The sequence below is a fragment of the Sus scrofa genome, chromosome 10 (genome assembly GCF_054392235.1).
Source record: "Sus scrofa isolate SSC_HxYL_T2T_F1_AM1 chromosome 10, Sscrofa_HxYL_maternal_Yorkshire_Landrace_v2.0, whole genome shotgun sequence".
Classification (NCBI taxonomy): domain Eukaryota; kingdom Metazoa; phylum Chordata; class Mammalia; order Artiodactyla; family Suidae; genus Sus; species Sus scrofa.
Genome location: NC_139392.1, coordinates 15,919,450 through 15,939,847, shown reverse-complemented (window position 1 = coordinate 15,939,847; position 20,398 = coordinate 15,919,450). Strand labels below are relative to the sequence as shown.

General features: G+C 44.5%; 1 protein-coding gene across 1 annotated transcript in view; it reads right to left on the bottom strand.

Moving 5' to 3' along the window:
- Nucleotides 1–20,398, bottom strand: part of DNAH14 (dynein axonemal heavy chain 14) — a 343,434-nt gene that overhangs the window by 9,069 nt on the left and 313,967 nt on the right. Inside the window, exons 76-82 of the mRNA XM_084979196.1 lie at nt 18,653–18,880; nt 16,188–16,385; nt 13,297–13,484; nt 9,017–9,177; nt 7,509–7,705; nt 2,224–2,336; nt 621–760 (exon numbers count right to left, since the gene is read on the bottom strand). Of these exons, the coding sequence (XP_084835322.1) occupies nt 621–760; nt 2,224–2,336; nt 7,509–7,705; nt 9,017–9,177; nt 13,297–13,484; nt 16,188–16,385; nt 18,653–18,880 (1,225 nt within the window). The remainder of the gene's footprint in view (nt 1–620; nt 761–2,223; nt 2,337–7,508; nt 7,706–9,016; nt 9,178–13,296; nt 13,485–16,187; nt 16,386–18,652; nt 18,881–20,398) is intronic.

The window sequence follows — 20,398 nt, the reverse complement described above, 5'->3', positions numbered from 1 at the left end:
CTTCAAGTATTAATGAGTTTTTTCGACGCTGGGGGCCACCTGAGGTGCTAGGAATGCAATAGGGAATAAGAACAGACCGAGTTCCTGCCTCTTTGCAGCTCGCAGACTTGTGCTGCCCCTTACAACCCCCTACACCTCTGCTCACACAATACTGCAACGTGTCTGCTTGGCTGTCTGTCTTTCCTGCCGGATGGGGCCTAGGACCCAGCAGACATTTATTCATTAATTCCTGTTAAATGAATAAATGAATGAAATGGCTGAAGCACAGACTCGACCCCCTGGGTAGGTACCCATGTCCAGGAATCCTCCCTTCGAATGCTGGGAGGGGTCTAGTGTTGCTGGCCTCTGACGTCATAGAATCAATGGCCCAGACATAAGGCGGTGAGACGGGGCCAGGGTGCAGGTGGGGTCTGATCAGGATGTGGGTCTCCTCTGGTGTGAGGAGGTAGGGGAGGGAGGAGCGAGACTGCTCTAGCGCATGCAAGAGGCCCTGGTACTTGCCGGGCACGGGGGCTGTCGCGGGGGCCTCTCATTCTAGGGGGAGGGTGGGGAGTTCTGGAAAGGGACTGGGGACAGAGGCCTGGGGCAAGCGCAGGGCTGGTCTTGGTTCTCATGCTCACCTTGTGGAAAGAAGAAAGCTGGGAGCCAGTATCGTGCAGGAAATCCTTCAAAGAACTCATTCTTCTGCTCAGTGGGGTGCCTGGGGTGGTGGCTGGGTGACGGGGCAGGGTGCTTCCAAGTGGTGACGAGTCTCATATACCTAGTGGGAGGCAGAGCACAGGTGGGCGTGGTTAAGGGCATAATAACTGCACATTTTCAGGTGATCTGAGCATTTTCTTCCAGCCCCTCCAAGGTCTCCCCTTTCCTTTTCATCTCAAGCTTTCCCCATCTCTGGACCCTTGTCCTGTATTTAGTGGAAACCAGCTGTGACTTTAAGGCCGCTGAGACCGCAGAGCACTAGAAGGCAATGCATTTGGTAACAAGGGATGTTATTCCAGCAGGAATCCTGGGCTGGGCCTTGTGGGATCTTGGGGATCACTTTTTAGCTACTGCCTCTTCTCCAAGAGGATAAACGGCACCACTCACTTGCAGTTCAGTGGTGTACGACACAGTTTGGTACAGGCTTTGGAACTAGAGTTTCTGGGTTCGAGTCTCAATACTTCCACTCTTTAGCTGTGAAACCGTGGGCAAGTTACTCCATGTTATTGTCCCTCAGTTTCCTCATCTCTAAGATGCAGGTGATGGTGTTCCCACTGTGGGAACTATACAAACCCGACTAGTATCTGTAAGGATGCAGGTTCCATCCCTGGCCTTGCTCAGTGGCTAAAGGATCCTGCGTTGCCATGAGCTGTGGCTATGGTGTAGGCCAGCAGCTACAGCTACAGCTCTGATTTGACCCCTAGCCTGGAAACTTCCATATGCCACGGGTGCAGCCCTAAAAAGGCAAGATAAATAAGTAAAATAAAATGGGAGCGATAAATAACAGCACCTACTCCATATCATACGGTAACTATGAGAACTGAGTTCATACGAATAAAGCACTTAGGAAAATGCTTGACACTGGGTGAGACACTCATCAGTGTGAGCTATTCTCATGCCTTTTAAATTATCTTGTAGTACGTATTAAACACATTGAAAAATGATATGTAACTCATCTTTCTTCCTTTCTTCTTTCTTTTAGCTTTTTAGGGCCACATACAGGGCATAGGGAGGTTCCCAGGCTAGGGGTCAATTCTGAGCTGCAGCTGCCGGCCTACACCACAGCCACAGCCACGCCAGATCCAAGCTGTGTCTGTGACCCACACCACAACTCACTGCAGCGAGGGATCCCTGACCCACCGAGCGAGGCCAGAGATTGGACCTTCGTCCTCATGGAGCCAGTTGGGTTCATTTCCGCTGGACCACAACAGGACCTCCTCATTTTTCTTTCTTTTCACATTTCTTCCTGCTAATGTCCCAAGACACAGTGTAACGGAATAGAAAGAGGAACGTACTAGGTTCTGGTTCCAGCTCTGCCTCCCAGGGCAGAGTGACCTTGGAGGAAACTCTCACCTTCTTAGGTCTCCATTTCCTCCTTCTAAACTGAAAAGAAGAATCCCTCCCTTGCTGAATTTCACACGGCGCTGTGAGAACCCAAAGAGGCCAGGCAGTGAAAGCACACTGTAAACTGTTCAGCTCAAAACAAAAACGAGGGAAAGAGTGTGATGCCACCTTCAGACATACCGGTGATGTATCGCCGTGTGAGCCATTTTGGCCCAGGTATTAAAGAAATTCAGTCGCTGGATGAGGTCATTCACCCACGAACCCAGGGGTTTACTTGACTTGTAGGCGTATTTCTGTTGGGATTTAGAAACAGGCACATCATTTTTTAAAGATTTGTCTTTGGGACCATTAAGAACATAGCTGCAAACTTTGGTAACAGACTCGATTGCTAGGGATAAATAACTTGCCAAGATGACGCTATTTTCCCACTGCAAGTACTTAACAAGAAATCGGAAAACTATTTGCCAGGCAAATCAGCATTATCTTAACGGTGCTTTGGATGAAACCCCCGCAAGATTCCATCCGAGCCAGTCTTCCGCCATCCTTCTCAAGTTCTTAGTCCATCTCCTTTCTTGTCCCCCCACACACCCCTTTACCCTTCTCTGGGAAGATGGCCTTCACAGGCCATCAGGCATAAGTCATCTCAACTCTCTGGCCGGCCCCTACGCAAAATTCTATAGCTCTCCATCCACTGTCTCTTTTGCCTCCTCTTTTCCTTGAGTCCTGAGTCAAGCCAGTCCCTGTCCCTGTGCTCTGCAAAGCCCTTCTGCAGTATTTTTTTCTTTTCTGTAGCTTGAGCTTTCCATTTTCCATCCCTTTATTAGCACACTCTTCTATCTTAAATACATAAACCACCCCACACTCAATCCTACTTGTTTGATCTTCAACAAAATACCAAACTGAATTCAAGAACAAATCCAAACATCATCAACAGTGATCAGGAGTTCCCACTGTGATACAGTGGATTAATGATGTGGCTTGTCTCTGTGGAGGTGCCAGTTTGATCCCTGGCCCAGCACAGTGGGTTAAGGGTCTGGTGTTGCTGCAGCTGTGGTGCAGGTTGCAGCTCTGGCTCGGATTCGATCCCTGGCCTGGGAACTTCCATATGCTATGGGTGTGGCCAAAAAGGGAAAAAACAAAACAAACAAATAATGATCAAGTGGGATTCATCCTTGGGCTGTAAGGATGGTTAAACACATGCAAATCAATAAATGCGATACACTACAACATGAGAATGAAGGATAAAATCCTATAATCACTTTAATAGATGCAAAAATGCATTTGGAAAAGTTCAATAGCTTTTTCATGATAAAACCTCTCTACAAATTATGTATAGAAGGACTGTTTCTCAGCATAATAAAGGCCATAAATGGCAATACAGCTAATATCATACTCAATGGTGAAAAGTTAAAAGGCTTTTCTCTAAGATCAGGAACCAGATGAAGATTCCCACTCTCATCATTTCTATTCAACATAGTACTGGAAGTCCTAGTCATAGCAATTAGGCAAGAAAAAGAAATAAAAGTCATCCAAATTGGAAAGGAAGAAGTAAAATTGTTTCTGTGTTTGCAGAACACATGACATAATCTTAAATGAAGAAAATCCTAAGGACTCCACCAAAAAACTGTTAGAATTTATAAATAAATTCAGTAAAGTTGCAAAATACAAAATTAACATACAGAAATCAGTTACATTTCTATACAGTAACAACAAAGTATCTGAATGATAAATCAGGAAAGCAATCTCATTTACAATAGAATCAAAGATACAATCTTGATAAAAAAACTGAATGCAGAGGTCCCATTGTGGCTCAGCAGGTTAAGGACCTGCTGTTGTTTCTGTGAGGATGCAGCTTCGATCCCTGGCCTCGCTCAGTGGGATAAGGATCCAGCAATGCCACAAGCTGCGGCAAAGGTCACAGATGAGGCTTGGATCTGGTGTTGCCAAGGCTGTGGCATAGGCCACAGTTGTAGCTCCAATTTGACCCCTGGCCCAAGAACTTCCACATGCTACAGGTGCAGCTGTAAAAAGAAAAAAAAAGCTGAATACAAACTGAGATGAAAAATTGAGATGTAGAGTCTGCAAACGTCACACATTTAGAATCGTGTGACTTCAGAGCTTGAAAGGATCTTAGGGATCCTCAACTCCAATACCCTGTTTTACAGATATGGAAGCTGAGGAGCAGAGAGGCCTCACGACTTACTAAGAAAGCTAACTAGTGAAAGGACTGGGATTCACAGGAGTTCAGAGTTAAGTTGGAATACTCTAAGTACAGTTACATACGGCCAGGACAGGGGCATACCTGACACAGTGACAGGAGCTAAACTAGCCAGGGAGAAACATCTGGCTTGGACAGCTGGTGGGGGGGCTGTAGTGCCATTCAGAGAGGCAGTGGGTAGAAAGAGAGGCTGTTTGAGGACAAATGCTAATACCCTGATTTGGACGTGAATCATCCAAATGATGGATTGCTGCAGCTTGGGACAATGCTGGATCCTTATCCCACCGAGTGAGGCCAGGGATCGAAGCTGCATCCTCGCAGAGACAACGGCAGGTCCTTAACCTGCTGAGCCACAGTGGGAACTCTGCATTCAGTTTTTAAGTATTATAATTGTCATTACTTTCTCTAACCCCCGTGTTTTCTAGACAGGTTTTAAGAATTACTGATTTTTTTAAATCGAATATTCTTTAAATCCTATAGTGTGCTACAATTTTCAAAAGTTCCACACACTTGATTTCACATAATCCCATAATAACCCTTTCTCCTCCCACATCCCTAAACTCCCCTCCCTTCTTCCCTTTCCCCACTGGTAACTACTAGTTTGTTCTTGATCTATAAGGCTGGGTTTTTTTGGGTTGTTGTTTAGATTCTACATATGATTTTACACAGTATTTTTCTTTCTCTGTCTTATTTCACTTGCATAATGCCCTCTAAGCCCATTCACATTGCTTCAAATGACAACATTTCATTCTTTTGCTGGCTAAGTAGTATTCCATTATGTGTGGGTATGTGTATGCACCACAGCTTCTTTAGCCATTCATCTGTTGATGGATACTTAGGTTGCTCCTATACCTTGGCAATTGCAAATAATGCTGCTGTGAACATTTATGATAAGTTTTTGTGTGGATACCTGTTTTTTAATTTCTCTTGGGAATTTCCCTAGGATTGGAACCGCTGCATTGAGGGATGGCTCTATGGTTAACTCTTCGAGGAACATACAGGTTGTTTTCCAAAATAGCTGCACCATTTTATTGTGAGCAGTCTATCAGGGTTCCAATTTCTCTATATCCTTGCAATATTTACTGTCATTTGAATTTTTTATTTTATCCATCCTGGTGGTTGTAAAATTATATCGCATTGAGGTTCTGGTGCGCATTACCCTGATGAATGACGTTAAGCATCTTTTCTCGGGTCTGCATACATTTTGGTTACAAATAAATGTTAGCAAGTAGGCAAATTCACAAAGATGTAATTCATGAATAATGAGGGCTGACTGCATTTGTGTGGGTCTGCATGTGTGTGATTGTACCATTATTTTTAGCATTACCCTGTGGATGCTTATAGCTCCAGTTCATTCACTTCCATGATTGTATAGTCTAATGCGTGAACATACCATGCATTTATCCATCCTGCCATGACACATTTGAGTTGCTTCTAGAATTTTACCATTATCAACAATAATGTTCTGAGTATTTTTGTACATGTCTCTTGATACCCAAGCACAAGTTTTCATACTTTTTATATAGCTGAGGTTATGCTGCATATGCTATTTTGAATCTTTAAAGATTTCTTTATTCACAAAGCAATACGGATTTCTGCAGGTTCATTTTGCTATATCTATGTGTAAGTTAAAAAAGATGTATATTGTTTGGAATTCATTGAACTTCCATCAATTCCTGAAATTCTTAGCTCTAATCCCTTTAATTATTGCCTCTGCTTGATCCTCTCTCTTCCCTCACACCAAACTTCAATTAAACTTATGTGAGACTATTTCAGTTTGCCCTCTCTGAATCTTAATAGCTCTTTCAGAGTTTCCATTCTTAGTCTCTTTGGGCTACATTCTGGGTATGTTCTTAGGATTTGTGTGTGTGTGTGTGTGTGTGCGCGCGCGTGTGTGTGTGTGTGTGTGTGTGTGTGTGTGTGTGTTGGGGGGGGTACTCTAGAATTTTTTCTGGCCTAAAGAGACAATTTATTGCCAGGGAGCAAGAGGGTCAAAAGAGGCCAGAATTTTGCAGCCAGTACATACTTCACCCCCAACTTTACAAAAGAAACTTTTACAGCCACCAGCCCTCTGCATAAGGGCCATCCCCTCAGCCCCTCATCTGACTATACACAGCTGCCTGGCTCCCTCCAGGCCCTGGTTCACAGCAGGCCTAGGCCTGCAGCCAGCTGACCTTGGAGCTGACCTGAGCCCTGAGCTCTCCTTGGTGCTGAGCACCAGCTGGCCCCTACCAGGCCTGTCCTCTCCTTAGGGACTTGTCCTCAGTCCCATCTCCCTTGATGTACCTCTTGGGGGCCCCAGCGGGAACAGAGTGGGCTGGCTGCTAGCTTTTTTGGCACTTCCAAAATTTTTTTTTGGCCACATCCACATTACATGAAAGTTCCTGGGCCAGGGATTGAACTCATGCCGCGGCAGTAGCCAGAGCCACAGCAGTGACAATGCTGGATCCTTATCCTGCTGAGCCACAAGGGAACTCTGATGGCACTTCCAAAATTTGAACTTGTATTTCTGGGATCTAAAATATGTGCCTTGGAGATTCCATTGTGGCTCAGTGGAAACGAATCTGACTAGTATCCATGAGGACGCAGGTTCGATCCCTGGCCTTGCTCAGTGGGTTAAGGATTGCTGTGAGCTGTGGTGTAGGTCACAGATGTGGCTTGGATTTGGCATTGCTGTGGTGTAGGCCAGTGGCTACAGTTCTGATTCAATCCCTGGCCTGGGAACCTCCATAGGCTGCTGGTGCTGCCCTAAAAAGACCAAAAAAACAAACACACAAACACACAAGATAAAACATATGCCTTTTTATAAACACATGTGTAAGCATGTGTTTTATAGAAGTATACATATATATGTTTTTATAATCATTGAAAATGACATACTGCTCTGAAACTTAAAAAAATTTAACATTAGAGAACTTTTCAGGATGTCAGCACCTAAGTTATTATTTGGATATATCATAATTTATCTAACCAGATTACTATTAATAGTTATTCAAAAATTTTTCAGCTTTATGCTCTTATAAATAGCCCTGCCCCAAACACATCTTGCATACATTTAGGCAGAATTGCCAAACTGCCCTCTAAGAGACTTTATGACTATAGACTCATACCAAAAGTAGGCCAGCATCTTTTAACGGCTGCATAACATGTCATCAGGTAGATATACCATAGGTAACTTACCCCCCTCCCCGGAAACCAGGACTTTTATTTCAATTAAAGAAGTAAATAGGAGAGAATCGTTGCTTACCTGCCACAAGGCTGGCACTCTCGTGCTAAGAAAAGAGTGATATATTTCTTCTAATTCTTGGTTGAGGATGATCTCTCCTTTCACAGCAAGCTGAAGGTCTTTCAGAGATTTATGTACAACACATAATAACTTATCAAATCTCTCAATTTCTTGGATCAAAAAGGTTAGCAAGACACAGTGGATGAAGGGATCATAGCCTGGATTGAAAAAAGAGATAAAATAGTGATGCCTTTCAGAGAAGAGATGAAACTTTACATGGACAGACACAGGCTTTGGGAGTTCAAGGAGGTTCCTGTGTCTAGCCCAGGGATTGAAAAATATTAGCTGCAAAAAGCCACTTAGTGACTATTTCCGGCTTTGTGGGCCACACAATCTCTGTCACAACTCAACGCTCCCCCTGTAGACTGGATGCAGGTGAAGACAGTAGGCAAAAAGATAAGCATGGCGGTGTCCCAGTAAAGCTTTATTTGTGGCACTCCAATTTGAATTTCATGTAACATTTGTGTGTCACAAAATATGCTTCTTCTTTGGATTGCTTTCAAACATTAAGTAAAAACCATTTTACCACGTAGGCTGTACACAAACAGTGGGCTGGACTTGGCCTCCAAGTGCTAGTGTGCCCACCATGAATCCTGACTTGATTATAGTAACTATTTTCGCAGACTACTGATCAACATTTGGCTCCAAAATAAATCTTTTTAAAGGGGTAGATAGGAGTTCCTGTCATGGCTCAGTGGTTAACAAATCCGACTAGGAACCATGAGGTTTCGGGTTCCATCCCTGGCCTTGCTCAGTGGGTTAAGGATCTGGCATTGCTCTGAGCTGTGGTATAGGTCGCAGATGCAGCTTGGATCTGGCATGGCTGTGGCTGTGGTATAGGCCGGCAGCTGCAACTCCAAATGGACCCCTAGCCTGGGAACCTCCATATGCCTTGAGTGCGGCCCTAAAAAGACAAAAAGACAAACAACAACAACAACAACAAAAACACCAAACTTTAAAGGGGTAGACAATGGATGTTGAAAATTTAACTGGACAAATGACTGCGGGCCAACGCCTTGGCGCCTTGGGGCTGGGCCTGGAACCAACTCTGGACAATGGGGTTTGCTCCGTCTCCTCTGGGCCTGCCCTCCCTCCTTCCCTCCCTCCTTCCCTCTAGTTCCTCAGAGTTGTGCCATCTCCCATCAGAGGCCCATACAAACCCCTCTGCCCAAATCGCTCTTCCAGAAAGAAGGCAGAGAGGCAGAAAGAACACAGACCCAGAAGCTCCGTGGAGCCTCTTAAGCTGCGCAGGTCCTTTGGGGTCGCTCCCTTATGACGTCGTCACTGGCCGCCCCGCCGCGCTCCTCTGCGCTCAACTCCAGGTGCGGGGAGAGAGGGCGGCGGCAGGGCGTTAGCTGCCCAGCTCACGCCAGCCTTTTTACTTCTGTGCGCCCTTCTGTCCTCCTGATGCCAGCGTCCCTTCCCAAGGAGGCTGGAGGGAGGGGACGATGTTCATGTCCCACGCTTACCTTTGAGATTTTTACAGACAGACTCCCAAATGGGGCTGAACATGACACACTTCAATGTGCCTGGAGTTCCAGCAGATTCTTCTTTCTCCACGGACAGTGGCAGCCGCGTTAGCATGTCAGCTAAAATTTCCATCACCAGCTTATCATCACTCTGCTCACCACTGCGAAAGAAATCAAGAGAATGAGATACAGACCCGTGGACCCCAGGAGGGTCCTCGATTCAGGGCCCACCTGACAGGTACATGCAGCTTTACGGGGCCACCAAACCAGGACAGGGAAACTGCGGAGTTTCATTTTACACATGAGAAAACGACTCAACGCCCTTTAGACATGTGCGAGCGAATAGACCTTTTTGACGTTTTCTCTGAAAAATAGTCATCTGAATGCAGCCTCTGCAGGAAGAAAGTCCCAAGACTGAAACGCAGAGGAGGAGGCACCCAGAGCGAGCATAGGGTGGAGGAGGTTTAGAAGGTACTCAGCCGCACGTCACCTTTCTCTGCGCACACATGGAGCGCTTCTAGGCAACACACTTTGCGCAGCGACAGGACAGTCGGACAGTCGGACAGTCGGGGTGGGGTGGGGGCGTCAGGGTGAGACCACGCAAAGCCACAAACATTTTAAAACTGGAGGAGCTCTCTGAAATCCCTTACAGATGAGGAAACCAGGGTTCAGAGAGGCAGGAGCTCCCTGAACGGCAGACGAGGAGACAGTGGGGCACGTGTCTTTTGAGTTTCCTTTCTCCTTTATAGACTGATGGGAGCTGGGTTTTCAGCCAACACCCCAGGTGTCACATGGTCCTTCAAAGTAAGTGATCATCGGATGGTAAAGCCATGTCCTTAGTTTAATAGCGCTGTCTGCCAGCCAGTGACGACTCACATGGAGCAATGTGTTTCCCTACTTTGTTGTTATGCTTGGTTTTGGACTTTAAAGTGGGGTTACTCTGTGGAATTCATCCAAGGTGGCTCTCAAGGACTCAAAACATCAAAAATTTTCAAAAATCAAACCTGTCTTCAAAGTGCAAAGATGTGCTACCACGGAAAAACTTATCTTGATCCTTCAAACCAGGGCCCATGGACAAGTTTCTCAAACTTTTTGAGCCAAGGCAGCAGAATTGCAATAATCATAGCCTCCCCAAATGACCAAAGGCACATTAATACACATATTTGATATGCTTATTAAAAGCATCTCCTTAATAATCATCTAATTTCTTACTGGTGTATTCGTTGAATGCCAAAAGTGTGGAATTAATCTTTAGAAGCGAGGGGCCTGCAGGAAATTCAACCTGATATTCTGGGGTCATACTGGGGGATTTCCCACCAGCTCTTCTTCTTTCTTTTCACAGGTTTCCTTCTATGTGGAAGATGGTTAGTGAAACGAGAGCCCAGTGCGTGAAATCAGAGTTCAATGATCCTATTTTGTGTCAGTAGAATGGCCTGCAAAGATATGACCACATGGCCAAAGCTATTGCCACAATCCAATCAGATGTCAGTTTTCTTTTTTTTTCTTTTTAGGGCTGCACCTGAGGCATATGGAGGTTCTGAGGCTAGGGGGTCTAATCAGAGCTCCAGCTGCTGGCCTACACCACAGCCACAGCAATGCTGGATCCAAGCTGCATTTGCGATCTACACCACAGCTCATGGCAATGCCAGATCCTTAACCCACTGAGCAGTGCCAGGGATTGAACCTGCGTCCTCATGGATGCTAGTCAGATTCATGGGGTTAAGGATCTGGTGTTGCTGAAGTATATGTTGAGCTGTGGTATATGTTGCAGGTAAGGCTCGGATTGCGCGTTGCTCTGGCTGTGGCGTAGGCAAGAGGCTACAGTTCCGATTCGACACCTAGCCTCAGAACCTCCATATGCTGTGGGTGTGGCCCTAAAAAAACAAAAAACAAACAAAAAAAGCCAAAAAAAACTTCAGAGATCAGCTTGTGACTCTAATTTTAAACAGATAATTGAGAAATTGATTTAAGTTGAAGATTTTAAGTTGAAATCCAGCTAAATTGATATAACATTGGAAAACATGAGAAAATTTAAGATTCATCATATTTATTTGTTCAACTATTATAGGAATTTCTAAAAGAATTGAAAAGGTCTGGAAGCCAGATAGTTGAAGTATCATTAACTTTATAATGAATGTTAACATATTTGAAAGTATATAATCAGGTTTATAAATGGAAATAAACACTATTCAAAGGTCTTTTAAAAGTGTTTGTTATAATTTGTCAGACTTATAAATTAAAAAGTTAGATTTCTAACTGAACTTAAATGCATAAGGAACTGATCGTATTCCTAGCACAGCCCCCTGAGGGAGGTTTTGCTATTATCTCTGATTAAAAGATGATGAACCTGGGACAGAGAAACTTTTTCCCTCCTTTTTATGGCCACATGGTGGCACATGGAAGTTCCTGGGCTAGGGGTTGAATCTGACTGCAGCTGTGACCTACACCACAGTCATGGCAACACCAGATCTGACCACATCTGCAACTTATGCCACAGCTTGAGGCAACGCCAGATCCTTAGCCCACTGAGCAAGGCCAGGGATCAAACCTGCTGCATCCATCACAGACACTATGTTAGGTTCTTAACCTGCTGAGCCACAGCAGGAACTCCTGGGACAGAAAAACTTAACTGACTTCTGCTGGTTCACAAAGCCAAGTGATAGAGGTGGGATTTGAAGCCAGGCATAGCAAGGAAAGTAGAGGCACAACTGTGCGTGCGTGTGTGTGTGTGTGTGTTACTTACTTCTTGAGCAGATATGCATGAACATTCTGGGAGATGTTTAGAAATAGCAGAAACACAATTCTGTTGGGACAGGAAGAGTAAGAATATCTGTTTGGCAATCAAGCCATTGAGGGCTTAAGCCATGTAGTTCTGGCGTAAAACATGATACTATTTTTATAGCCACAGGCTGGGGAGGCCTGAGAATTTGGGCTACGCATGTTATACCATTTAAACTTCACAACATGGAGTTCTTGTTGTGGCTCAGTGGTTAATGAACCAGACTAGTATCCATCAGGACATAGGTTCAATCCCTGGCTTCACTCAGTGGGTTAAGGATCCAGCATTGCCATGAGCTGTGGTATAGGTCGAAGATGTGGCTCGGATCTGGCGTGGCTGTGGTTGTGGCTGTGGTGGTAGTTACAGCTCTGATTCTACCCCTAGCCTGGGAACTTTCGTATGCCTTGAGTATGGCCCTAAAAAGACAAAAGGGAAAAACGAAACAAAACAAAACTTCACAACAGCCTTGAATGGAAGGCAGGTATTTTCCCCAGTTATGGAGAAGCAGGAGAAGGATACTGAGGCAGTGTGACCTCGGATACGGAGCTAAGAGCAGATGTCATCTACACAGGCATCTAAAAGCAGGGCTAGCTCCTCGTGAGCACCCTGTCCTCGCACTTGCTATGATGCTTATTTTTCCCTGTCCTATAGAAGTAAATATAATACTTCACATGTATGCAAATTCAGCTTAAAAATTCACTCATCAGGTACAATTAATTCAGTCACTCGCTCAGCAAATATTTATTGAGAACCTACTACATGCCTGGTAATTACACAGGTACCGTGCCTGTGTGCACTCCTGTGCATGTAAACTTGCTTCCCTGTCATTTGGAGAATTTAGTTTCTGTATTTTTAGACTGTATTTTTCTTTTCTATTCTTTTCCTTTTCTCTCTCTCTCTCTCTTTTTTTTTTTTTCTTTTTTTTTTTTTTTGCTCTTTAGGGCTGTACCTGCAGCATATGGAGGTTCCCAGGCTACGGATCTAATTGGAGCTACAGCTGCTAGCCTACACCACAGCCACGGCAATGTGGGATCCTTAACCCACTGAGCGAGGCCAGGGATCGAACCTGCAACCTCATGGTTCCCAGTTGGATTTGTTTCCACTGCAGCAAAACAGGAACTCCTCTTCCTTTTTTTTTCTTTTCTTTCTTTTTTTTTTTTTTTAAACATGAGCTTTATGAAAGATGAAACACAAATGGACAATAAATATGTACAATGTTCAATCTTACTAATATACAGTGGATCACAAATAAAAACAGATCATTTTTTCACTTAGTATCTTAATAAAGTTTTTTTTGACACTCCTCCCACAGTGATTCAAATCATTTTTCTTTTTTCATTATAGTTGGTTTACGATGTTCTGTCAATTTTCTACTGTACAGCAAAGTAACCCAGTCACATGTTTATTGAGACTGTATCTTTCTCTAAGTTCAACACTGTATCTCTTCAAATGGATATTTGATAATTTTCAATTAGTATTTTTTTTCCTAGTGACTTCTTACCTGAACACGAGGCTGGTGGTGGGTCTTGGTTGCATGGCGATGAGAGTATCAATGAACTTCTGGCCTTGGATCTCCCTATAGCCCCTTGTGGCCTCAGGGTGTAATTCTAAGAGTTCAGGAGGGTCGTCGTCAGGTAAGGACTGGATGATGCGTATGTAATCCTTCATGCTTCCAGATGTTGTCACTGGCTGATGCATGAAAATTTAAACCCCATTAGTTTTTGCCTACTGATGTATTTACTTTTGGTAATACATGAGAATGACATTCCGCCATGAAATTTTATACAGTATTTCATTCTTACTTGTTTGGTGGTATATTCTAGACACTTCTGTCAAAAACTGCACGGGGGTTATATTGTACAGAGCAGCTGCATGACAGGCACATATATCTTTCTCTATGGTCTTTCTATTCTGTTCCATTGATCTGTATTTCTCTTTTGGGGCCCGTACCATAATATTTTGATAACTGTAGCTTTGTAGTATTGTCTGAAGTCAGGGAGCCTGATTCCTCCATTTCCGTTTTTTTTTTTTTTTTTTTCCCCAATATTGCTTGGGCTATTAGGGTCTTTTGTGTTTCCATACAAATTTTAAAATATTCTGTTTTAGTTCTCAATAGACATTTCTCCAAAGAAGACAGAGGGCCAACAGGCACATGAAAGAATGCTTAACATCACTGATTTTTAAAGAAATGCAAACCAAAACTACAATGAGGTCAGAATGGCCATTGTTAACAAGTCAGAAAATAACAAATGATGGAGCCAGTGTGGAGAAGCAGGAACCCTTCTTCACTGCTGGTGGGAATGTAAATTGGTACAATCACTATGGAAAACAGTATGGCGGTTCCTCAGAAAACTAAACAGAGAACCACCACATGATGCAGTAACAATGCAGCAAGGATATGTGTTGGTGCAGTTTTGTTTGTGAAGAGTAGATTATAAATTCATTCAGGAGTTCCCATAGTGGCTCAGCGGAAATGAATCTGACTAGTATCCATGAGGACGCACGTTTGATCCCCAGCCTCGCTCAGTGGGTTAAGGATCCGGCATTGCCGTGAGCTGTGATGTAGGTCGCAGATACAGCTTCAATTCAACCCTTTAGCCTGAGAACTTCCATATGCCTCAGGTGCAGCACTAAAATGCAAACAAAACAAAACAACCCTCTTACCCAAAAAAACAAACAAACCAAAAAAACCCCCAAAATAAAAAACAACTGAGTCCTAATCAAGGAATTGTAACTTTACCCATTTGGACTCCTGTGGACTAGTGAATGCTCTGTACCTTCCATTTCTCCATCTTTGAAGCGCAGAGTCTACAGAGGCACCATCACTGCGTGTGGTGTGCATGGTGGTGGCTGGGGTGGATCAAGTGTCTTGTAAGGCAAAGATCTTCACATGAAGAGGAACCACTTAGGGGGTTCCATCTGAGGACCTGCACCCAAAGGGCCTCATCTGCTCTAGGACCCCACAGGATCCCTGACCCCCAGCCTGTAATGAACGAGGACTTGCGGGGGTCTGGGAGAGGGTGAGTGCATTTGGTAAATGGAAAGAATGTAAAAGATCTGTGGCCAGAGGGTAGATTTTGGAAGTTCAAAAACATTGTCCCCCCAGTTACTTAACTCTCCTCCTATCAACCTGAGTCTGTGGCTGCTTGCCTAGTAGAATGCTATACAGACTAAGCATTCTGTGTCAGGTCTGGTCCTTGGCCTTTAAGTGTTAAAGGAAAAAAAAAAAAACAAAAACCAATCACTGACAAAGAAGAGAAATGCACTGTTTATACAGCCAGGAAAGTGGGTAGCGGTGGCTGTCCTGACGTCTTCAAGGAAAACACTGACGAACTAATGAGGGCCACAGAGATACAGCAACTGACAGAGTCATTGATAAGAAAAACTATCTGCAGAAGCTAAGATTATGACAAGGAACAGCAAGAGCTGGCAAGCTGGAATTGCCCTCAAGGGGCCAGTGTGTAAAGCAGCTAAGTAACTGAAATGCATGATTTGCGAATCCCATTCTGAGTTGGGTAGGATTCTGCCCAGGGAACTCCATGCTGCTCATTACTGTATTTCCTATTCTCTTGAGCATATCCTCAAAATAAGTCTCTAGGCAAAAACCATGCCCCATTGTATTTGTTTTCAATCTGACAGATTTTCAAGGATAATTTTTTCTTAAGGGTTGACTTCAGACGTTAAACAACTAAAATGTTTTAAATACTTTTTTTAAATGGAATTTTTTTTTGGGGGGGGGGGCGGGTGCACCTGTGGCATGTGGAAGTTCCCAGGGTAGGTGTTGAATTGGAGCTGCAGCTGCTGGCCTACACCACAGCCACAGCAACGAGGGATCTGAGCCACATCTGCGACCTGCTCTGCAGCTCAGGGCAATGCCAGATCCTTAACCCACTGAGCGAGGCCAGGGATCAAACCTGCATCTTCATGGATACTAGTCAGGTTTGTTACCACTGAGCCAGGATGGGAACTCCCTTTTTCATCTTTTTATTTCCCATCCAGCCTAAAGCTGTACTTAACAGCATGGACGCCAGGTTGTGCCCCTGGTGGAGGCACAGATTCTGCAGACCTCTGACCTGAGAGTGTGGGGGGAGGACTTGCCTTCGGTGTGATGGGTGGGAATTTGCACACAGGGGTGGTGAATGGAAGATGAGAAGGAAGAGGACGCCATCCGGTTGATGGCTGTAAAGTGGGTATGGGCCTGGTACAGGGGGAGGTGGGGACAGAGGTCACCTCCAGGTCATCGGTGGAGGGTCTTGAGAGTATGGACAGGTAGACCAAATGGTAATTAATCGAGTAATGGCAATTGACGTTTATAATACAGAATTGAACGAATGCAGCAATATTTAGTTAAAAGTCATCATGTGATGTTAGGAAAATAAATCCCTTTCTTACCTCATCAGTAGAGAAACTGAAATCATCTTTCAGCATTGTAGGGTTGCAGAATTTGTAGAGAAGGGTGTTTAAACATCGCCTGTCCCAGCTGTCTGTCACCCGGCCCCCGTAGACCACCTCCCCAAGCAGGTAGCGCAGGGTCTGCCACGGAACACTGGGCCATGCGCTCAGGGCATTTGCCAACACTTTTATGGCAACCTGTAGAAAATCCACTCCTTCTTATTATTTTAGTACATGTTTTCATGAACATGGTTAGTTCATGTTTTATTTAGATGGTTTAACATAAAATCAACAACTCTCAAACAGCTACATATATTTTCTCTTTAACAATATGTGGGAATAACAAGTGGAATAAAAATATTAGGATATACCTTTGAATCAATTCTTTTTTCTTTTTCTTTTTTTTGTCTTTTTAGGGCCACACCCACAGTATATGGAAGTTCCCAGGCTAGGGGTCAAATTGGAGCTACAGCTGCCAGCCTACACCACAGCCACAGCACCATGGGATCCAAGCCACATCTGTGACCTATACCACAGCTCATGGCAATGCTGATCCTTAACCCACTGAGCAAGGCGAGAGACTGAGCCCGAAAACTCATGGATACTAGCTGGGTTCATTACCGCTGAGCCATGACGGGAACTCCTATCCATTCCTTTTGTTGTTGAACATTGAAATACTTAATTGACTTTTCTTTTTTTTTTGCTTCACCTATGGCATGCAAAAGTTCCCTGGCCAGGGACTGAACCTGAGCCACAGCAGTGACAACTGGAATCCTTAATCTCTAGCCCACCTGGGAACAAGGATTAATTTTTTTTTTTGGGAGGGGGACAGACAAAACAAGCACATGGTACTGAATTCAGAATATATGAAAAGATAAGCAAGGAAAAGGAAATTTTCTCCTACCCCTACTCATCAGAGCCCCTCCCTCGAGGCCACCGCTATTAGCAATGTTGGGGGGGACCTGACACAGGTACTCTGCGTAACTCTCTGGAAATAATCTGACTTCATTCCTCCTTCTCTTCCTCCTTTCCTCCCCTCTTTTCTACCTTCCTTCTGTCCTTCCACTATCATTTTTCCTTGCCTTTCATCCATCTTTTTTCCTGTTCTCCTGTCTTCACACATGCTGGCCTCCACGTGAACAGTGTATCTTGGTTATTACTGTTCCATCGCTGCATCAGTTCATATTTCCACTAGTCACTGTTCCCTCATCTTGTCTACTACAAGGCGATGTTGGCCTATGCAATTCTTGGTACTTCGCCATTCGTTTAATATCTATTTCCCCTGCTACTGGTTGTGTTGATCATCTTTTTCTTTTGTCTCGTGGTCAAGACTTGCTCAGTTAACCTGGGGAAAATGTTAGCAGGTGCTACCCCAGGTTAACTGTAGCAGCAAAGAAAACACCCTGCACGATTAAACACAAAAAGCAGGGTTCTAGATAAAGACTAGTGAAGAAGACTCAAGCTAAATCCCGCCTCCCCCGCCCGCCGACAGCATGTCAATGTCATCTCTCTTGCTTTAAATGAAGAAGTAAAAACAGCAAACACTTTTGCGGTGATTTATATGTGCCAGGCATTAAATGCTTTATCTATACTGACTAGTCTGTCACTCATAGCACTCTTTGGCATAGGTATGGATGTTTGCCCTCTACCTGTTTTTTTTTTTTTTTGTCTTTTTGCCATTTCTTGGGCCGCTCCCGCGGTATATGGAGATTCCCAGGCTAGGGGTCTAATCGGAGCTGTAGCTGCCAGCCTACGCCAGAGTCATAGCAACTCGGGATCTGAGCCGCGTCTGTGACCTACACCACAGCTCACGGCAACGCTGGATCGTTAACCCACTGAGCAAGGGCAGGGATCGAACCCGCAATCTCACGGTTCCTAATCGGATTCGTTAACCACTGCGCCACGACAGGAACTCCTGTTTTGGTTTTTTTTTTTGGCCAAAGAAACCAAGACCCAAAGAAGTTAATTAGCTTACCCATTAGGTTCAATCCTTGTACAGCTACATGGGGAGGAGCTGGAATGTTATTCTCTGAAAGAGGGCTTCAAAGTAAAGTCCATGCTTGTATATCTATTTATTTATTTAGTCTTTTTAGGGCCACACCTGCAGCATATGGAGGTTCCCAGGCTAGGGGTCGAATCAGAGCTTCAGCTGCTGGTCTACACCACAGCCACAGCCATACTAGATCCAAGCCACGTCTTCAACCTACATCGCAGCTCATAGCAACTTGGATCCTTAACCCACTGAGCGGGGCCAGGGATTGAACCTACATCTCCATGGATACTAGTTGGGTTCGTTATTGCTGAGCCACAATGGGAACTCCTTAAAGTCCATGTTTTAAATGTGAGCTAGCTGTTGTTGCCCAGAGTTCATTACCTTCCTACCATGAAAACACTTAGAATTTATGTTGGCTCTCTGTATCTTACTGTTATTTACTTGTTGTTATTGTTTAAGGTACCACACTTACCTCCAAGTCTGAAGGACTAAATGCATATGCAATATTCCAGCCCAATATTCCATACGTTTTTCGTTCATTGATCAGAGCATTGAAGAAACATAAGCTGAATAAAAGTTTTTTCCACCACGGTCCACAGTCTGATTTTTCAAGTATCTCTTCTGTTACCTCTCCACTTCCACTATATCCAAATGTCTCAAGTAAATTATTTTTCAGTCCCTGGGGATTTTCCACTGCAATCTTTAGCAGAGAAAGAAGTGCATAAAAATGACATGCGACGACAGGTACAGGCACTTGGCCTAGGGGGCTCATAGCACTGGTAAAAGAACTAGCTAGGAATGCAACAGTTTCAGAGATTCAGCGGCAAATCAAAAAGGTTGTGTTAACCTCTTCCCATTTGAAAACTTCTGGAAAAGGATTGTACCAGATTTCCTATTGTTCCAATTCATACCTTACATTTGGGAAGTATAATATTGTCATTAAAAGCGCTCCTGTTTGCACTGAAAGCCCAGCATTTTAGCAAGTTTGACTGTTAGATCTGGTGTTGCTGTGGCTGTGGCATAGGCCGGTGGCTATAGCTCCAATTGGACCCCTAGCCCGGGAACTTCCATATGCTGTGGGTGTGTCCCTAAAAAGACAACCCCCCCCCAAAAAAAACCAAAACAAAAGTCTGATTGTATTTGACAGTTGCTGTATTCTAAATGTTCCATGGCAGCTAAGTGGCTGTGACAGAATCAGGGCTGCAGGGCTGTGGCAAGGCAGCATTCGAGGGGGCGCCCCATTACAGGAAACAGAACTGAGGGAACCAACAAAAGCATCTAATCATCAGTGATATGAAAAACGAGAACAACATGCTGTTACCCCATTGCTTTGCTTGCATTCAAAAGCCCTGTGATTTAACTAGGATAACTGAAGTGAAGAGGCACAGGAGGTGAGGTCAGGAGGCAAGCATCCCAAGGCTTTTTTGATTTTTTTTTTTTGTCTTTTTGCCATTTCTTGGGCCGCTCCCACGGCATATGGAGGTTCCCAGGCTAGGGGTCCAATGGGAAATGTAGCTGCCAGCCTACACCACAGCCACAGCAAGGCCAGATCTGAGCCACATCTGTGACTACACCCCAGCTCACGGCAACGCCAGATCCTTAACCCACTGAGCAAGGCCAGGGATTGAACCCACAACCTCATGGTTCCCAGTTGGATTTGTTAACCACTGCGCCACGATGGGAACTCTCAGGGCTTTTTTTAGACTGTGGCTGTTCATTCTGAAACTGTGAATGAAACTGGGGCTGAACTGTTTCCTCACTTGTGCAGTTTACATACACACAGATGTATGTGTGATTTCACATTGCGTGGAAATGTACATAGGACACCTATACGAGTGTAGATATGTATGTATGACACGTGTATGTGTGTCTGTGTGTTTACATGAACATGAAATTTCGAATCAGGGATCAGACTGACTGACTTATTCACAGAGCACCTAACATGTTCTCTCTCTCTCTCTTTTTATTTTATTTTTTTAGGGCTGCACCCGCGGCATATAGAGGTTCTCCGGCTAAGGATCTAATCGGAGCTGCAGCCGCTGGCCTACACCACAGCCACAGCAATGAGGGATCCGAGCCTCATCTTCGACCTACACCACAGCTCACAGCAACAACGGATCCTTAACCCACTGAGAGAGGCAAGGGGTCAAACCCACACCCTGCTGGATACTAGTCGGGTTTACTTCTGCTGAACCACAGCGGAACTCCCACATCTAAC